Raw genomic sequence first — 19,115 nt, 5'->3', positions numbered from 1 at the left:
TCCATTATTTACTGCCTCATTCAGATAATAAGATGTATATCATCGGCCTTCTCCAACCTCTATTTGGACGTTTGATTCAGAAATATTAGATTACTGAAAAGATAGATTATTGGAAATTTTTAAAAAAATATGTTTGGTTAGTTGATGGGTATGTTATATTAATATGTTTGGTTATGAGAATAAATTGGTGGATATGTTATTTAAATTACTAAATTAACCCTCTTTTAAATATTAATATAATATTATTTTTATTATTAATTTTTGAATATTTTTTAACCTCCAATATTTCATTAAGATCTATATCATCGGCCTTCTCTAACCTCTCTTTGGGTTTTCTTTTGGTGTCATTAAACTTAAATGATTTTGTCAATCTTCCCATATATATATATATATATATATAGGATTAGGCTGACTCTAACGTGGGCTGGATACGTCACTTACCTAAGAAAAAAAGTGTTCTCTTATTAATTATAATATCAGATCTTCCCATATATATATACACTTTTCTTTCAGATCGCTTACGATTATGGATTCTCAAAACCCTTATATANTAACAACCTATCAGAAGGTGAAATGATGATGGGACAACCTGTGCTTATCAGAAAACCGTTGGATCAAATTTGATTAAAACCATGTTAACGGTCCAGATCAAATGGCAACATTTTAATACGGTAAAACGTGATCTGCAAGTAGATGTAACCAAATCTTTTGGGCGGGTGTCCTTTTCCCTAATCATCAAATCGAGTGAAAGAGGGTCCAGTTATCGAGCAGATTGTCCTGTAAACTTCCAAATAGTAACTGAAAAATATGAGTAAATGGTAGTTTTTTAGTACATGGAATTGGTCGGTAGTCTAAGTTATCGGCAAATTAGTCCAAGGCATGTTGGACTTATATGGAGGAATGCCCAAAATTCCATGTGCAAGTGTACATGCATTGACTAACAAGGGCACGAGATGAGGCAGTTGGCCCAATTAAGAGCAATTGTTTTCTGGGCGATGATGTTGATGCACCGCCAATCTACAAGATTAATTTCAGAGAATGGGTTGATATTACTCCCGTCCTTATGTTTTCTTTCAACGACATAAATATTGGTGCATTTTAAAATTTTGAACTAAAATGAAAGGGTCAATGTATTAGCCCTGAAATCCTGGAAGCAATTCAAAAACGAGAGATGGAGGGGGCAGGGAAGACAGGCGGCGTTAGATTATAAACCTCAAAACCTGCAGGTTGACTCAAGTATGGAGCCTCTTGGAAAATTAAATGCAAGATGGACCACGGAATGAAACGCACACTTAAATCATCTTTCACACCTTTTCTCTCGTTCACACTCACCACATTGTTAATTTATATGCTGCAAAACAAGTGTTGGTTTGGGTCTCCAGACTCCAGCTAAGTAGTAGGTCCTTTTTTTTTTTTTTTTATCATAATAAATTAAATAAATAATCTAACCTTTCTTGACTATGATTTTGACATGTGCTTTTTTGTGTTTTTGTTTAATAAATGAGCAATGTTATAATTACAATTGAGTTATACAATCAAACAAAAGACAAATAACATAGTAATCATTTTACATAAATTTTGTGTAATTTTTATTTAGTTGTATGGCTTAGTTGTAAACAAAATATTATTACTTATAAATAAATTATTATTTCTGTTATTAGTTGCGAGTCAATCTGAGTACTTGATAATTCAAATTACCACAAGAGTTCCAGAAATTTTTGGGTTGATGCATGAAGTCAAAGTGATTCAATGGGCTTTAATGCTGAAAGCCCAAGTCTTGTATGTTAAACTTATTGTAATAATGAAAGCAGGAGACCCACATTTTGGAGGCCCAATCCAACCCACTAGAAAGAAGGAGCCTTTCAAGTCGTGGTGCTATTAATCCTATTTGAGTGCCAACCATAGAAGAAAAGCCTTTCTAGTGGTGGTGCTATTTGACCGCACTTCGATTTTATCCTTCTCATCACCTCTAACTTTCACCTTAGGGTGTATTTGATTAAGGGAATGTTGGATTACTAGAATCTTATATTACCTTGAAGCTTATTGAGAATCTTTAGGAAAATATGTTAGGTTAGTTAGTGGGTATGTTATATTAATATGTTTAGTTAGAGGGAATAAATTGGTGGGTATGTTATTTAAATTACTAAATTGCCCTCTTTTTAAATATTAATATAATATTATTTTTATTATTAATTTTTGAATAATTCCTTTTAACCCCCAATATTTTAGATTTAGCTAAAACACCCCCGCTTATATAAAACTTTAATTTATGATAAAATCACCCCCACTTCAAACCACCGCTGGAAGTCTCTGAAAGTCACCGTGACCACGAAGCCCCAATATGGCCGTTTCTGGCCATATTGATGGCCAAAAAAGGCCATAATAGGTCAAATCTGGCAATTTTCAGCCATCAATACGGTTAAAAGCAGCCATACTGAAGCCTCTCGGAGCCTTCCAGCGAATCTCGATCATTTTTAGGGACTCTAGCGACTTTCTGACGGCGATGGCAGCTGGGTGATGGTTGTGGTATATAATTTGTTTTAAATATAAGGGCATTTTTATCCAAAAACTTAATTAAATAAGGGTAAAATTGAAATGGTATATTAATGTAAATTTATTTTAAAATAGGGGCATTATTGTCTAAATTTTTTTATTAATAAAAGATAGAATTGTAACAAAAATAAGATTACCTTGGTAATCTTACAATACCTAAGAAAATGGAGGTAATCATATTACTTCCAATATTACAAACAGTAACAACTATTAGTAATGCAAGATTACCAGAATCTTATATTACTTGACAATCAAATATAGTAATTAAGTAATATAAGATGACATAACCCTAGTAATTTTCAATTACCTCTAACCAAACACCCCCTTAAAGTAATCCTAGGTTCACAACCTAATCTTATAATTTTATCTCACAATCCCCGATATGGTAATTCACAATTGGACAAGCGGGACTCATAGTAAGCAAGCAAGACTCAATTGTAAGTTATCACGTTGGAGGTTGTGAGATTGAATTATGGACCTAGCATTATGGTTCTTCTTATTAAGTCATAACATAGTGGAGTATTTTTTTTTTTTTTTTTAAGAGCACTTAAAAGATAACTATCTTAATGGTGTCTTTAATATGAAAAAAATTATTTGAAGTGTTTTTTAATAAATAAGTAGTAAAAATACCTTCCCATAAAAAATAATCCATTAATTTCTGATGATATTTACTCTTTTTTTTTTTTTTTTTTTTTTTACTCATTTAACATTGTGGAGAAATTGTTTTCTTTCATAAACTAATTAAGTTTTTATTATATGTTAAATCTGTCTCATTTCATCTCATAGCTATAAATGGAGCTTTACGTGGAGGCCCTCCATCTGTTCAATCCTCTTTTATTTTTAATGCTTAAATTGCTTATACGATAAGAAAAGAGTAATACTACATTTACAAAGAAATTTTATAAAGATCTTCATACAAAGTGATGTGACAAAAAATGAATGGAATAATAAATTTAATAAGTTTGACTTTTTGTTTCACTTTTCTATTCATTTTTTGCTATATCACTTTGTATGAAAATCTTTGTAAGTATAGTATTATTGATAAGAAAACTAAGAGCAATCTGGAGAAAGATTATAGGATAAAAATGTTTGGTGTCATTCACAAGAGAATAAACTAAGTTGGATTTGCTTGGTGGTGAGGTCTTCCCTCAACTAGTCTTGTCCACGTCTGACGTCGCTATATATTATATTTATTAAATTCACTTTTTAACTCTTGATTAATAAAAATAAATTTTTATTAATTAACATAGTTTAATAAAAATATAATTTATGTATACATACAGATACAAGTGAATTTTAATTCTGTATTTTAAATCCGCACATGATATTTTTTTTAATGATATAAATAGAGATTATAATAAGAGAATAAAGTTTTTTTTTTTTTTTTAAAAGAAAAATCAATGGGTTTATACTTTATACAAATATATATACAAATACTACTTCTAAAAGTACAATCTCAGTATTCTAAAAATATAAAATTTTAAATATCTATTGATTTTAAAATCTCAGTCATATAAGTGTCTTTCCTTATCAGTCCAACGAAGTTTAAGCATGGATGTCAGTTCTATATCATTGAAAATGAAACGTATGCAGAAACTTTAATTATTGGAATACAAAAGCAGCGATGCTGTAATAATAAAAATATGAAAGAGGAAAATATTTAAAAGAAGGTGCGGTTTGATGGACATTGGAATGGTTCCATGTCGTCCACTGTAGCAATGGACGCGTCACTCACCGTCGTCTTCTCCCCTCAAATCATCTATCTGTTCTTTCATGGCCTTTCATCCTCATCCTAATCTTAATCTTGTAATTAATGGAAGCTAGCTGCAAATTGGTGAGTGATGAAGATGACGATGATGATGGTAGCGTTGGGGCCTTAAGATAGCAGGCAACGCCAATGAGAAAGAAGATAGATTCCAATTTCGATATTGCCTTTGTAAGGCTTATCTCAATCTCAAATGGATTGTTGGCCATTATTTCTTTAATTTTTCCTGACAAGACATTGCGTTCCTTCCCTAAATAATTAACAATATCATTTATTCAGATGGAATCCTTATTATGATCAGAACTTCTGGAAGGCAAATATATTTTACATGAAACACATGCATATGCATGCAGATGGGGATGTTAACTTTCGTTTGATTTCAGTATTCCAGGTTCATTTATCTAGTTTAAGGCACATCCTTCCTCCTCAAAATTTTTATTAATTTCTGGCGATAAGTGTTGTTTAGCAGGACCTTATCTTATCCTTTGTTTTCTTTTTTTTGTGAATGAACTGGATGCTGATAACAATATGGGCATGAAAGGACCGCAAATTGGGAGGGTATCATATATGATAAGAACGTTAACATAGAATCCTGACATTCAACTAGAATAATAAGTATCTTCTCAATGTGCAGAAAATGGTAATCCCACTAGCACAAACTGTCACTGATGAAGACTTTAATTTATGAGATCCAACAATCAATTGATTCCAGCCGTTACTTCTGACAAAACTAGTACATTTTTTTCTTCTTTAAATTATCAGATGCAAAATGCAATACAATACAATACAATACAAGTGGAAAGTGATCCAACTTCGTGCGCTCTCTGTACTTTCTCTCTCAATCATTCTAAATTGATTATCACTGTACGCTACTTGTGTTTGACTGATCTGCAGTGTCCCTTACCAGTAAAGGATATCTCCTTTAGATCCCATCCCAAACAAACCCAACCCCAGAAAAGTTTAAAGGCTATAATAAGGAGCTAAGCTGCATAGTTATTGTAAAACTATTGATTAACTTAAATTAAACTACTCGTAATATCATATTATGGTTTCTATTATTAGTAAGGCAACGTAATTTATGATTATAACCTGTAGCCAAATCAATCATAAGCAAAAAAGATTAAAATTCTCTCCCACCATCCCACAGATTGGGATCTTAATTTACTCTTCCATTCAGGGTGAGACAAGCCTCTCCCCTCCCCACCACAAGCTTTTAGTGCAAACTTCAACATAAAAAAACCACAAATCTTTCTATTAATATTTGCCATAGAATACAAAAAGCAAATGAGAACATACGACCTATGAACATAAATAATGTTATCACATCACATAATCTATCTTATCAGATCACCCCACTTATTATATTTTTCTCTAGAAAATCAGATATATCTTAGTGATGCATCACAAATTGACTCTTGGCATCGTTTTTGGCCAAGCAGGATTAGTGAAATTCAAACAAAACATCACTGAAAATCATTGGGAAAATTGCTTTCATGGTTCAAATTAAACAGACAGTGGCATGCATCAAGAGAATGGACAATTGAGAAAAAGAAAACTTATATTTGAGCAAGCAGGCCATATATATTTATGGAAGAAAATATACACTCTTCTTCTTCTTCAACAGAAATCTAAACTTAATTTTCAATTCATGGGGCCACGAGTTCCACATATTAAAATGAATGAAGAGAGAGTGAGTGAAAGAGAGAGGTGTGTGGATAAAACTAAGTGGGGTGGCCATAAAAATGGTGGTGTACACGTTACGCTTGTTCATCTTTTTAGCTACTCTTTTTATCTTCACTCCACTAGCTACCAGGGCCCTTAAAGCAAGGAGTCTGGAGCCTCCATTCCATTTATTTTTGTTTGAGAATTCTTTTGTTTTATGCAGCAAGAACGATGCTGGATACAGTGCTAACATCACCACCACCACAATTTATACATAAAAAACTCTATGTTGTTAGAAATCGCACAGGCATATGATGCCATATTCCACTTTTAAATATCTCTTTACCACGTCGTTTCTAGTGCTGTAATAGTTTAATTAGTTCTATTCTCGCTTAAGCCACTAATAATAATCTCCAACTTGTCTAATCAAATAGTAATAGAATGGGATAGGCCAAACTTTTTAGCAGTGTTGAAAGTTAACCCCAAATTTAGTATTGATTTGTGGTCGTGTAAATTACCAGGAACATGAGATGGATGATGGATCCATAATCGAGATTTCTCAGTGACTAATTATAAATTAAGACAGGTATGAATTCCAATAAGATTTAATATAAGCTTTATATTACTATATTGTTTATGGCATTTGTTGGCTGTAAACAAAGTAATCTTCATGAATGCTTTACAAGATATGTTGTGATTACATGGCAGACAGACTATTTTATATTTTCACAGAAACAAAATATTAAGTCAATGCTGATAGATGTTGTTATGCCCAAAAAATCAGGGCTCACGTGAGCTTAAATCAGCAAAAACCAATCAAAATTCAGGAATGTTTTCTGCTGTCTGGATGCAGCCACGTCCCACAAGGACGAAAGGGGTAAGGTCATCGTCAGTGAAACAGGTGAACGTTAGGCTTATGAGTGGCTAGAAACTGTCCACCTATTGAAGCCCCACGCGATTTAAGGACATATCTCGTGCAAACAATCAATGGGAAGTGGGTTATGAATTGTACCACACCTGTCTGTACGCAGAATCATGATTACTAACTTGAATCCTCCAACTATAAATAGAAGGCTCTCCTCTATTTTACGGGATTGGTTCATCCACCGCTCAAAACATATACTCTCTCTCTCTCCCTCTTTCTCTCCACATTTATTTTCTCTATTGTAATCCAACTTGCCGAGTGGGACCTGATTGTAATCACCCATTAATAAAATTACAGTGGAAGTAGGATTCGCCTTAGAGTATCCGAATCACTTTAAAAATTGCTACCTGTTCAATATCTCTTTTTATATTTCTATATCACATGTGATTTCTAAGCCCGCTTAGCATTTCATACGCGTGAATAATTGATGTCAAAATCAAGCATCAATAGATGTAAAACAGTGAGGAGTTATAGTTCGTTTCATTTTCCCCCTTGGCCATAGAGAAGATTTTTGATGTCCTGACTACTGATATGATATCTCAGTTATTCTTCCCTTCTTATGGACAGCAGTTGAAGGCTGTGCTACGAAGATTTTATCAGAATATTTCACGAATTTTTAGAGTTCTCATCTTTCCTATAACACTACTGGTGCTACGTTCATAATTCTAATCTACAGTACATGTGCTTATTTGCGTATAGTAAAATAATGCCTTTTATTAACAAGTTGGCTCATGAAATTTATTTGCTTCTGTATATTTGACCATAGGCACATGCCAAGAGCCATCATGAATAGAGGCTAATACCACATTGTTAAGAGATTCATGCACTCTGTAAAAGCTTATTATTATTGATATTACGTTAGATATTAGGAAAATTCTCAGACTCATTAGTTTAAGTTTTAGACTAGGGAAAACTAGTATGATTGATTACAGGGAACCCCAGCAGGCATTTGATGCCAATATTACAATAAGAACATACTGCATGTTACAAACGTATTAAACTTTTGAAGCTCTTGCAAAATCCGAATTAATATATACATGTTCTTGGTGCTGGAGTTGACGACCACTTCAACAACAACGGGTCACGTAGACGCATTCGAGGGTCTATTAATTTATCTTTGTAATACTAGATTTTATTCTTTAAACCTAGTATATAAACTTCTTTTTCTCTTGTATGTGAGTGATAACAAATCATAAAACAAATTAATTTTATTATAACGAGAGAGGTGTGACAGTATTGCAATAATATTGACTCTGTTAAACGTAGCTTGTTAATTGGGTAAATCAAAGTCAATCGTGCGTATATTTTTTTCTCTTTACTCGATTGATATTTGTATAGGTTTTCTGTCTTAGTTTCCTATTACTCTAGATTGTTTCACTTGAGTGGGTATAATCGATGCAGTTGGGTTTATAAACATGTTTATTTTTTTTTCAAACGAAATGAGGGGAGCAAAACACAGAGAAAGGAGGAGGGGAGAATTATTATCAGTGAATATGAACTTTGTGGAAACGCTAGTTTTGGTCTCTGTTGCAAGACTACTTGATTAGTTAATACTAATTAGTTCATCATAATCTTGACACAATTAAAGTAGCATACCTTTTCTATCTAATAAACTTTCAAATTTTAATAATATATACAATTCGATTATTGAGACATTGACTTTTTAATAATCATTTTCGCATCACAAATCAAAACAGAATATCCAAAATTCAAGTATTAACCTACCATCTTGTTTAGGCAAATTCAGAAGGGTGCTCTGATGCATAGCGATTATATACATAAAAGAGAGACAAATTAATAATCTAAAGTGCTAATAACTATCTCTGGGTGACCGGGCAGCTCAATAGAGACTTTTAAATGTATTACTCAAGAAATTTTGTGTTCGAGTCTCTCCTCGGATGCTAATAGGGATAGTCATTGGAGTTCTTACTCGTCTAGTAATTCTAAGGTCTCGGGAGATTAGTTGAGGTGCGTGTAAGCTGGTTCGGATATTTCCGGTCATCAAAAAAAAAAAAAAAAAAAATCTAAAGTGCTACTTCAATTTAATTAATCTATCATCTATGAATAAATAAATCTTAATGTGCATCAATTGTTCTAGTCTTCTGAAGAAGAGAAGGTAACCCTCTTATCATTTAAAAATAAATTTCCTGGAGAATAATATCTCATTCCAACTTGGAGAAATGGTTAGTTGTATATATGACACCTAAACAGTTTCTATATATTCCCCGGCCGAACGACTTCCACCTACCCAAAGTTTGGTATAAATATAGATTGATACCCAAAAGGTTTAGAAATGACAAACAAATACTTTTTGTTATATTCTGTTAGGGATTTTTGTCTGTTAAAAGATAGTATAGTAATTTTATTCTCACTCTAAGCCCATTTGCACAGCCCTCTTGCGTCATTAATCGATTTTTTGACTGGATTTAGCATTTTTCTGTGAAGTTCAATGATAAAAATGGCACTGGCTCTTGCTAGAGCGCGTTGGGAATAGAGATCGATGGATATTCTAGTTTTTTCACCATTTTTATTTTTTAACAGATAAAAATTCCTAACAGAACATGACAAAGAGTGGGTGTTTGTTATTTCTAAATCTTTTAGGTATCACTTTGTCTTTATAACAAACTTTGGGTATGTGTAAGTGCTTCCCCTATATTCCCCTGCTTTTGACGATTTGTCTTCTTGTTCTTTATCCTTTTCCTTTCACCACTTTGTATTCATCCAGGGCCTTTACTAAAGCCAAGTGACACTCAAAACACTATCATCATTTCATCAATTTCAATGGAAAGTAAAGAAGAAGATCTAGCAACTTCCATCAAAACTTATTATTCCCCTTTATCCAATCAACTACCCAGTTGATCTTTCAGAGAGTTTACTTTTATGTCAATACTTTTTTTTCCTATAGATAGGTGGCCCTTATTGTATGAACAAATCATTTCTTTCAGATTAATTTTAGTGATTTATCTTTGATATGGATCAATCTTATAGTAACAACCACCATTAACATGATTAAAAAAATAACCCATATCAAAATGGAAGCGATTACTATTCTTGTAGTCTTGTTGATTAGTTTTGTGAGAGCTACGTCAAAATATCAAATCTTTGTTTATTCATTGTGATAAGCAAAGATAAATTAATCAACAGAGAGATCCCATGGTTAGGTTATTTTGATTATAATGGGTGACATCGAGATGCATAACAAGGTGGCTGTCACAGCAAAAGCACGCGCACACTAGTTACACATGTACGGTGAAGATGCAGAATGATGAAATTATTATAATCGCAAAAGAATTTTCACATCTTAGCAATGGAATCTCGGTTGTATAAATAAGGGTTGAGTATTGGTAGATTTTCCATGTACAAGAAAGTGTAATAGTTAAAGAGTTTCTTTTCCAGAAAAAAGTACAGAGAAAGAGAAAGAGACAGAGAAAATGAAAATGAAAATGAAAATGGTGCAAGAGGAAACCAGAAAGGGCCCATGGACAGAACAGGAAGACATTCTCCTGATGAACTTTGTGGGCTTATTTGGAGATCGACGATGGGACTTTATAGCAAAAGTTTCAGGTTTGAAGGTGGCGGGGCACACATAATAGGTAGGGTTTCATGAAGATGGGCGATTTTTGGAAGGAGCAACTTTTAACCCATGATTTTGTTGTAGGTCTCAACAGAACTGGAAAAAGTTGCAGGTTACGGTGGGTTAACTACCTCCACCCTGGTCTCAAACGGGGCAAAATGACTCCCCAAGAGGAGCGCCTTGTCCTTGAACTTCATGCCAAATGGGGAAATAGGTTTGAGAATACATAATAAAACGCACATACAATAGTCTTCATCATCTGAATTTCTTTGTTTAATTGTTATGATTTCAGAATTTTTAGTTTTTCTTCACTTTGTATATTTGATAATGACTGCATGCAGATGGTCAAGAATTGCTCGCAAGTTACCTGGGCGAACTGATAATGAAATCAAGAACTACTGGAGGACCCATATGCGGAAGAAGGCTCAAGAGAGGAAGCGAGGTGTGTGTTCGCCACCATCATCATCGTTTTCAAATATTTCTTCTCCAGCATCAACTGTTACTACTGTGGACTCTATGCAGTTCAAAACTGGAAAAGCCAGTTTTTATGACACTGGAGGCCGTGATGGTCAAGTGATGGGTATGGCCGCAGTTCATGAAGAGAATGAAACTGTTGGATACTCAATGGATGACATATGGAAAGATATAGAGCTTTCAGAAGAAAATAACTCTTTAATGATCAGACCAGTTTGTGAAGAGAATACTAGCAACTTTTCTTGTGCTTCAATAATTGCCTCTCCATCGTGGGACTATCCTTGGTACGACTCGCTATGGAGGATTGATGATTTTGAAGAAGAGAGTAAGATGATTAATAATCTCCCTAACGATCAGTTCATTTCATCCTCTAACGAATATGGAAAGGCATATTTAACTGGCTAATCAAAATTCAATTGATTTATATTTATTCATATATGAAATATTAGTATTCCCACAAGGAAGCTCTAACCAGCTGTATGCTATGGCCATGGGTTTTCTCCAAGCTTTCTGATGATAGTTATCCACTGTAATAATCCCATCTCCATGCATGACCCTCCTAGTGTATCTGCTTTTGTTTTGTGTGTCTTTTGCTTTTTCAGAGAAGAAGAGAGCACCTTATTGAATCTTCTGTGATGTTTGGAGATTTGGTATCTTCATGAATGTAATGTAAAATATCATTTTCTAAGTTTTTATCTACAAATAAGGCTGCTTCTGTACAGAGAATTAGAATTTTTCTTTTCTCTCTCTCCTTTTCTTTTGCACTGTAGATATATATTTATTCTTCAATAATACTAGATGAACAAATAAATCTTATAAAGATTTGTGTATAAACTGATGTGGCATAAAGTGAATGGATGAGTGAATATAAAAAGTTAAACTTATCGTATTCACTCTTCTATTTATTTTATGCCACATTAGTTTGTACACAAATCTGTGTAAAATTTATTTGTACATATAGCATTACTTTTTATACTTAAGCTAGATATGTTTTGCTCTGAGATGTACACAAGAGAATATAATTAAACCACCATTAATTCTCTGTCTTAAGCTTTATTCCTCCATGAATAACACTGCCAAAGATAATTTTCGAAAGTGAATGCTAGAATCTTCCAGTAGGGAAAGAATAAAAGATTGTAATGAATATAAGAATCTCAAGTAAAAGAAAAGATTCCTTCATTATTCTCCAATCTTAGGGATTTCATACAAGTACTCTCAGAAATACTTCAGTATTCTCCCCTCTTTCAACTGTTCATTTCTGCAAACAATTCTTAAAGGGAAAGAAAGAAGTACTTGTGGTTATATTAAGTTACATTAAGCTTAAAGGCTGCTCTGCTCAAGATCTTCTGTTTCTGTGGGTAGTGGTTATATCAAGTTATAATTGGTTTAAGCTTCCTGAAAATGGATACTTAGTTTAGTGCTTACCCACCCAAGTCCATTGTTTTTATTTGATTAATTCAACTGGTTGTTGATTAAGTTATGTAGTCAAGAAACTAAAAGCAACACAAACAGTTGAAATGCTGCAGAAAGGAAAGAAAAAGACTAAAGAAAAGTAAGGAAGAAAAAATGAATGGACAATATCATTTCATCAACTATGTATGATGTTGACAAGCAATTCTCCCTAAGCTGCTCAATCATATTGCAGCTGGGTCCGACCCACTAATCTAAACCCAGCTCCATTAACAGCATCCAATCCTTGAGCGCAAACAAAAAAAAAAAAAAAAAAATAAATTATTTAATTTATCTTTATCTTTTCTATAAACAATTATCATACTACTTTGGGTTTTCTTAGTTGGAAAGAATCCTATGTTAATGTGTCTATTATTATATTTATGTTATTGATGATCCAACATGATATTGTCTACTTTATAATTCAGGTCTCATGGTTTTGTTTTTTGGTTTTAGTCCCAAAACGCGTTATATTAATTTAAGGCTTATAGTCCCATGTATACACACACCCCTCTCATATTGGGACTTGTATTATTGTGATCAGGATTTATTCATCTGTGTGCTCACTGCTTACTTATAATTGCCCTCTATTTTGCTGATTGAGGTCTGACAGCAACCAGTAGAACAATATCATTTTAGCTCATTAATTTCCTTACTTATTCATGGTATAAATCCCAAGTTGTTGGCCATGATAAGTGATGAACTTGATCTTCATATAATGGAAAAGTTTAATATTGTCTACATTAACAAAAGATCTTGCCTCTGAAAGAGGCATAATTGAAAATATGGCAACAATAGGAGGCAAATCGCAAGATGCATGCCTGCAGAAAGATTTTGATAAATTTATCGTCTTCTTCCATATTTTCCATCATATCTTCCATTAAATTTATCGTCTTCTTCCATATTTTCCATCATATCTTCCATTAATAATAACAATAATGCAACCTGTGCTGTGTCAGGCTGTCAGCTGTGTCTAATTTTTTTTTTTCAACTTATGATGATTTCTTCCCTACTTCAGTCTGACAGACTGGAATAGTGGTCAGTACTGCTTAAAAGTTCGAACCAAGCCTTGGATTCGGAAGAGAAGTAGGCGTAGAGGATATTAGGAAAGATCCAAAATCTGGTTAACTACTTTAGGACGGCCCTATGCTAGAGAAAAGATAGGCTATGAAGCTATGAAAAATAGTTTCTAGCGCTTTTTAGTCACCCATAAAGACAGTAGTTAGGCTTCCTGGTGGTTTGAAAGAGATCTTAGTGCCTNAGAATAAAAAATCTTATTAATTTTCATTAAAAGATTAGTTTTTCAAAATATTCTTATTAATATTTAAGTTTCACTTATTACTTGATTAAAAAATTAATATATATTAAAACATTTATGTTAAATAATAATTTTTAAATATTTATTATCGGTGAAAACAAACAATTAAATACTTATAATCAAACATCAAATATCAAGTAAATATAAACAAATATATTACTTAATGTTTTGCACTTAATTGTTAGGGGTGTAATTGTAATTTTATAAGAGTTTATTTGTCATTTTTTCATAAAATAGGGAGGTAATTGATCTTTTCTAGGGTACCCAGAACCTGTAACACAAGTTCCAGTTCCGGTTTCGGTTCCGGTTCCGGTTCCAAATTAAAAGAACCGACCGGTTCCGGTTCCTTTGATTTTGGGCGGATACTCGGACCCGCCCACCCCTACTTATTATAATGTGAAATTTATTCTTATTTATAACTGACCCAAAATGGGACCAAAATTTTTGATGACTACATGAAAGTTATTTCTATATAGAGTATCACTATAGAGAGGTTCTACTGTATATATATTTGAAGTTTGAACTAGTCATTCACTCCAATGGAAACAAGAGTTGATATTAAAATATTAGAACATGAAAGTTGAATTAACATTTTTCGGAAATATAGAATATGATGGACCTGTTACAGAATTGACAAATACAAAAATAAAATAAAATATTGATTTTATTTATTAGAATATAGAGGAGCTGGCAAGCATGAGGGTCAATAGATTGAAAAAAAAAAAAAAAATCAACGTTGATTTCCAGTGTTTAGAAGTCTTTAAATAAAATTGCGTGAAAAAATCCAAGGAGTTGTAGTATATGTAAAGTTTGCCTATCTTGCAAGCAAAATATGGCACAATACATAAATTAATATAATCAAACAAGCAAAGTCCCACCCCACATTTAAATTGACAGCAAGTCCTATTTTTNCGTTCATAATTCTAATCTACAGTACATGTGCTTATTTGCGTATAGTAAAATAATGCCTTTTATTAACAAGTTGGCTCATGAAATTTATTTGCTTCTGTATATTTGACCATAGGCACATGCCAAGAGCCATCATGAATAGAGGCTAATACCACATTGTTAAGAGATTCATGCACTCTGTAAAAGCTTTTTATTATTCATATTACGTTAGCTATTAGGACAATTCTCAGACTCATTAGTTTAAGTTTTAGACTTGGGAAAACTAGTATGATTGATTACAGGGAACCCCAGCAGGCATTTGATGCCAATATTACAATAAGAACATACTACATGTTACAAACGTATTAAACTTTTGAAGCTCTTGCAAAATCCGAATTACTATATACATGTTCTTGGTGTTGGAGTTGACGACCACTTCAACAACAACGGGTCACGTAGACGCATTCGAGGGTCTATTAATTTATCTTTGTAATACTAGATTTTATTCTTTAAACCTAGTATATAAACTTCTTTTTCTCTTGTATGTGAGTGATAACAAATCATAAAACAAATTAATTTTATTATAACGAGAGAGGTGTGACAGTATTGCAATAATATTGACTCTGTTAAACGTAGCTTGTTAATTGGGTAAATCAAAGTCAATCGTGCGTATACTTTTTTCTCTTTACTCGATTGGTATTTGTATAGGTTTTCTGTCTTAGTTTCGTATTACTCTAGATTCTTTCACTTGAGTGGGTATAATCGATGCAGTTGGGTTTATAAACATGTTTATTTTTTTTTCAAATGAAATGAGGAGAGCAAAACACAGAGAAAGCAGGAGGGGAGAATTATTATCAGTGAATATGAACTTTGTGGAAACGCAAGTTTTGGTCTTTGTTACAAGACTACTTGATTAGTTAATACTAATTAGTTCATCATAATCTTGACACAATTAAAGTAGCATACCTTTTCTATCTAATAAACTTTCAAATTTTAATAATATATACAATTCGATTATTGAGACATTGACTTTTTAATAATCATTTTCGCATCACAAATCAAAACAGAATATCCAAAATTCAAGTATTAACCCACTATCCTGTTTAGGCAAATTCAGAAGGGTGCTCTGATGCATAGCGATTATATACGTAAAAGAGAGACAAATTAATAATCTAAAGTACTAATAACTATCTCTGGGTAACCGGTTCAATAGAGACTTTTGGATATATTACTCAAGAAATTCTGAGTTTGAATCCCTCCTCGGATGCTAATAGAGATAGTCATTGGAGCTCTTATTTGACTAGTAATTCTAAGGTTTCGAGATATTAGTTGAGATACATGTAAGTTGGTTCGGATATTTTCGGTCATAAAAAAAAAAAAAAAAAAAATCTAAAGTGCTACTTCAATTTAATTAATCTATCATCTATGAATAAATAAATCTTAATGTGCATCAATTGTTCTAGTCTTCTGAAGAAGAGAAGGTAACCCTCTTATCATTTAAAAATAAATTTCCTGGAGAATAATATCTCATTCCAACTTGGAGAAATGGTTAGTTGTATATATGACACCTAAACAGTTTCTATATATTCCCCGGCCGAACGACTTCCACCTACCCAAAGTTTGGTATAAATATAGATTGATACCCAAAAGGTTTAGAAATGACAAACAAATACTTTTTGTTATATTCTGTTAGGGATTTTTGTCTGTTAAAAGATAGTATAGTAATTTTATTCTCACTCTAAGCCCATTTGCACAGCCCTCTTGCGTCATTAATCGATTTTTTGACTGGATTTAGCATNTTGTGATAATGAAAGCAGGAGACCCATATTTTGGAGGCCCAATCCAACCCACTAGAAAGAAGGAGCCTTTCAAGTCGTGGTGCTATTAATCCTATTTGAGTGCCAACTATAGAAGAAAAGCCTTTCCAGTGGTGGTGCTATTTGACCGCACTTTGATTTTATCCTTCTCATCACCTCTTACTTTCATCTTAGGTGTGTTTGATTCAGGGAATGTTAGATTATCGAGAATATTGAATTACTAGAATCTTATATTACTTTGAAGATTATTGAAAATCTTTAGGATAATGTGTTTGATTAGTTAGTGGGTATGTTATATTAATATATTTGGTTAGAGGGAATAAATTGGTGGGTATGTTATTTAAATTACTAAATTACCCTCTTTTTAAATATTAATATAATATTATTTTTATTATTAATTTTTGAATAATTTCTTTTAACCCCTAATATTTTAGATTTAGCTAAAACACCCCTGCTTATATAAAACTTTAATTTATGATAAAATCACCCCTACCCCAAACCACTGCTGGAAGTCTCTAAAAGTCACCGTGAGTAGCTCACCGTGACCATGAGGCCCCGATATGGCCGTTTCTGGCCATATTGATGGCCGAAAATTGCCAGATTTGGCCTGTTATGGTTAAAAGCAGCCATATTGAAGCCTCCCGGATTCTCCCAGCGAATCTCGATCATTTTTAGGGACTCCAGCAACTTTTCGACGGTGGTCCGTGGTGGTTGGCCTGCTGTCGGCGGTGGCGGTTGGGTGATGGTTGTGGTATATAATTTGTTTTAAATATAAGGGCATTTTTGTCAAAAAACTTAATTAAATGAGGGTAAAATTGAAATCGTATATTAATGTAAATTTATTTTAAAATAGGGATATTATTGTCTAAATTTTTTTATTAATAAAGGATATAATTGTAACAAAAATAAGATTACTTTGGTAATCTTACAATACCTAAGAAAATGGAGGTAATCAGATTACTTCCAATATTACAAACAGTAACAACTATTAGTAATGCAAGATTACCAGAATCTTATATTACTTGATAACCAAATATGGTAATTAAGTAATATACGATGACATAATCCTAGTAATCTTCAATTACCTCCAACCAAACGCCCTCTTAAAGTAATCCTAGGTCCACAACCTAATCTCACAATCCCCGATATGGTAACTCACAATTGGACAAGCGGGACTCATAGTAAGCAAGCAAGACTCAATTATAAGTTGTCAAGTTGGAGGTTGTGAGATTGAATTATGGACCTAGCATTATGGTCCTNAGTTTCTAGCGCTTTTTAGTCACCCATAAAGACAGTAGTTAGGCTTCCTGGTGGTTTGAAAGAGATCTTAGTGTCTTAGACTATCTCCAACTCCAATTTTGTGTAAATTTTAGTGTAAAATACTATTTTATCTCTATAATATAAAAAAATAATCTTTAAAATTTTTTTTATTATAATAATCAATAATTAATCTATTTAATTTATTATTTTTTATATATTAATTAAATATTAAAAATAATATTTTTATTAAATAATAATTATTTTAAAAATTATACTAATTTAATAAAATTAAGTATTTATTTAATCAAATAAATATTATATTTAATATAGAAAAACATTACATCTAATATAAAATGATACAAAAAAATAAAATAAAAATAACAACAACACAAAGGTCAAGGATCTCAAAATAACTCTAGTTCTTTTCAATATTTTGATGATCTTACTGGATCCGGAACTAATCTACCGAAATACTAAATTGTTATTTTAGTTTATGTTGTATTTTCTTTTAATTTTAGTGTTTTTAAATTAGTGTTAATTTTTATTTTGAGTTATTGTAGTTTAATATTTGTATTGAATAAAGTTCTATTTTTAATTTTTCATTATTTTTTAAATTATATCATTATTATGAATTTATTATTATAAATAATAATCAAATTAAATTAAATACAAATACTCAAATTTGGTGTGATTTTTGGTGTAAAATTTAATACTCAAATTAACTTAACAAAATTAAAAACAAAAAAACAAAAAAAAGTAAAATTAAAAAAAATATATATATTTTATTCGCGCTACAGTGCCACGCCATTTTGGCGTGGTGCTACAGTGTCGCGCCAAATTTGGCATGGCACTGTAGCACCACGCCAAAATGGCGTGATGCTTTGGCATGGGTTGGACCATTAACCCACGCCATTTTGGCCATTTTTACACTGAAATGGCGTGGGTTAGAGATGCCCTTAGACGACCTAAAAGGAGGATTGCTTCTCTCACCCGTAGCAAGGTAGCCCAAGATTATTTTGAGAGGAATGATTACCGAAGAAAGGAAGGTCTAAGAGCTTACTCCGTCTTCCCTACTTCAGTCTGACAAATTGACCGATGTGAGATTGGGCCACTCTTGTCAAATTTATCAAAATGAAGAGTAAACGATGTATTTCCAACCTAGGTTTGCCGAAATAGAAAGTTGTCACCCTGGTTTTATAAATTCCAGATTCCCACTTTTTAACATTTTTAGGTTTTGATACAAGGGCAAGGATATTATTATCATACTCCACTTGACAAATAAATTAATAAATTATTTGTTAACCCCAAATTAATAGAATTAGAAAAATAACCATCTTACTTTCAAATTTATTTCAATAACACTCTATTTTTCAACCTTCATATAATCTCCATCTCCAATCACCCAGCCACTGCCACCATCACCTAGCCAT

The 19,115-nt window shown here is 32.5% G+C and overlaps 1 protein-coding gene across 1 annotated transcript; it reads left to right on the top strand.

The window, feature by feature from the left end:
- Window positions 1-10,231: 10,231 nt before the first annotated feature.
- LOC116105254 (transcription factor MYB48-like) lies at window positions 10,232-11,692 on the top strand. Its single transcript, XM_031391699.1, has 3 exons — window positions 10,232-10,498; window positions 10,564-10,693; window positions 10,821-11,692. Exons 1-3 carry the CDS (start codon window positions 10,384-10,386, stop codon window positions 11,356-11,358), a joined length of 783 nt encoding a protein of 260 aa, XP_031247559.1. The 5' UTR covers window positions 10,232-10,383; the 3' UTR covers window positions 11,359-11,692.
- The last annotated feature ends 7,423 nt before the right edge of the window (window positions 11,693-19,115 follow it).

Source organism: Pistacia vera, unplaced genomic scaffold (assembly GCF_008641045.1).
Source record: "Pistacia vera cultivar Batoury unplaced genomic scaffold, PisVer_v2 Contig496, whole genome shotgun sequence".
Lineage (NCBI taxonomy): Eukaryota > Viridiplantae > Streptophyta > Magnoliopsida > Sapindales > Anacardiaceae > Pistacia > Pistacia vera.
Note: the sequence above shows the minus strand (reverse complement) of the source record. Positions and strands in the feature narration are given on the sequence as shown.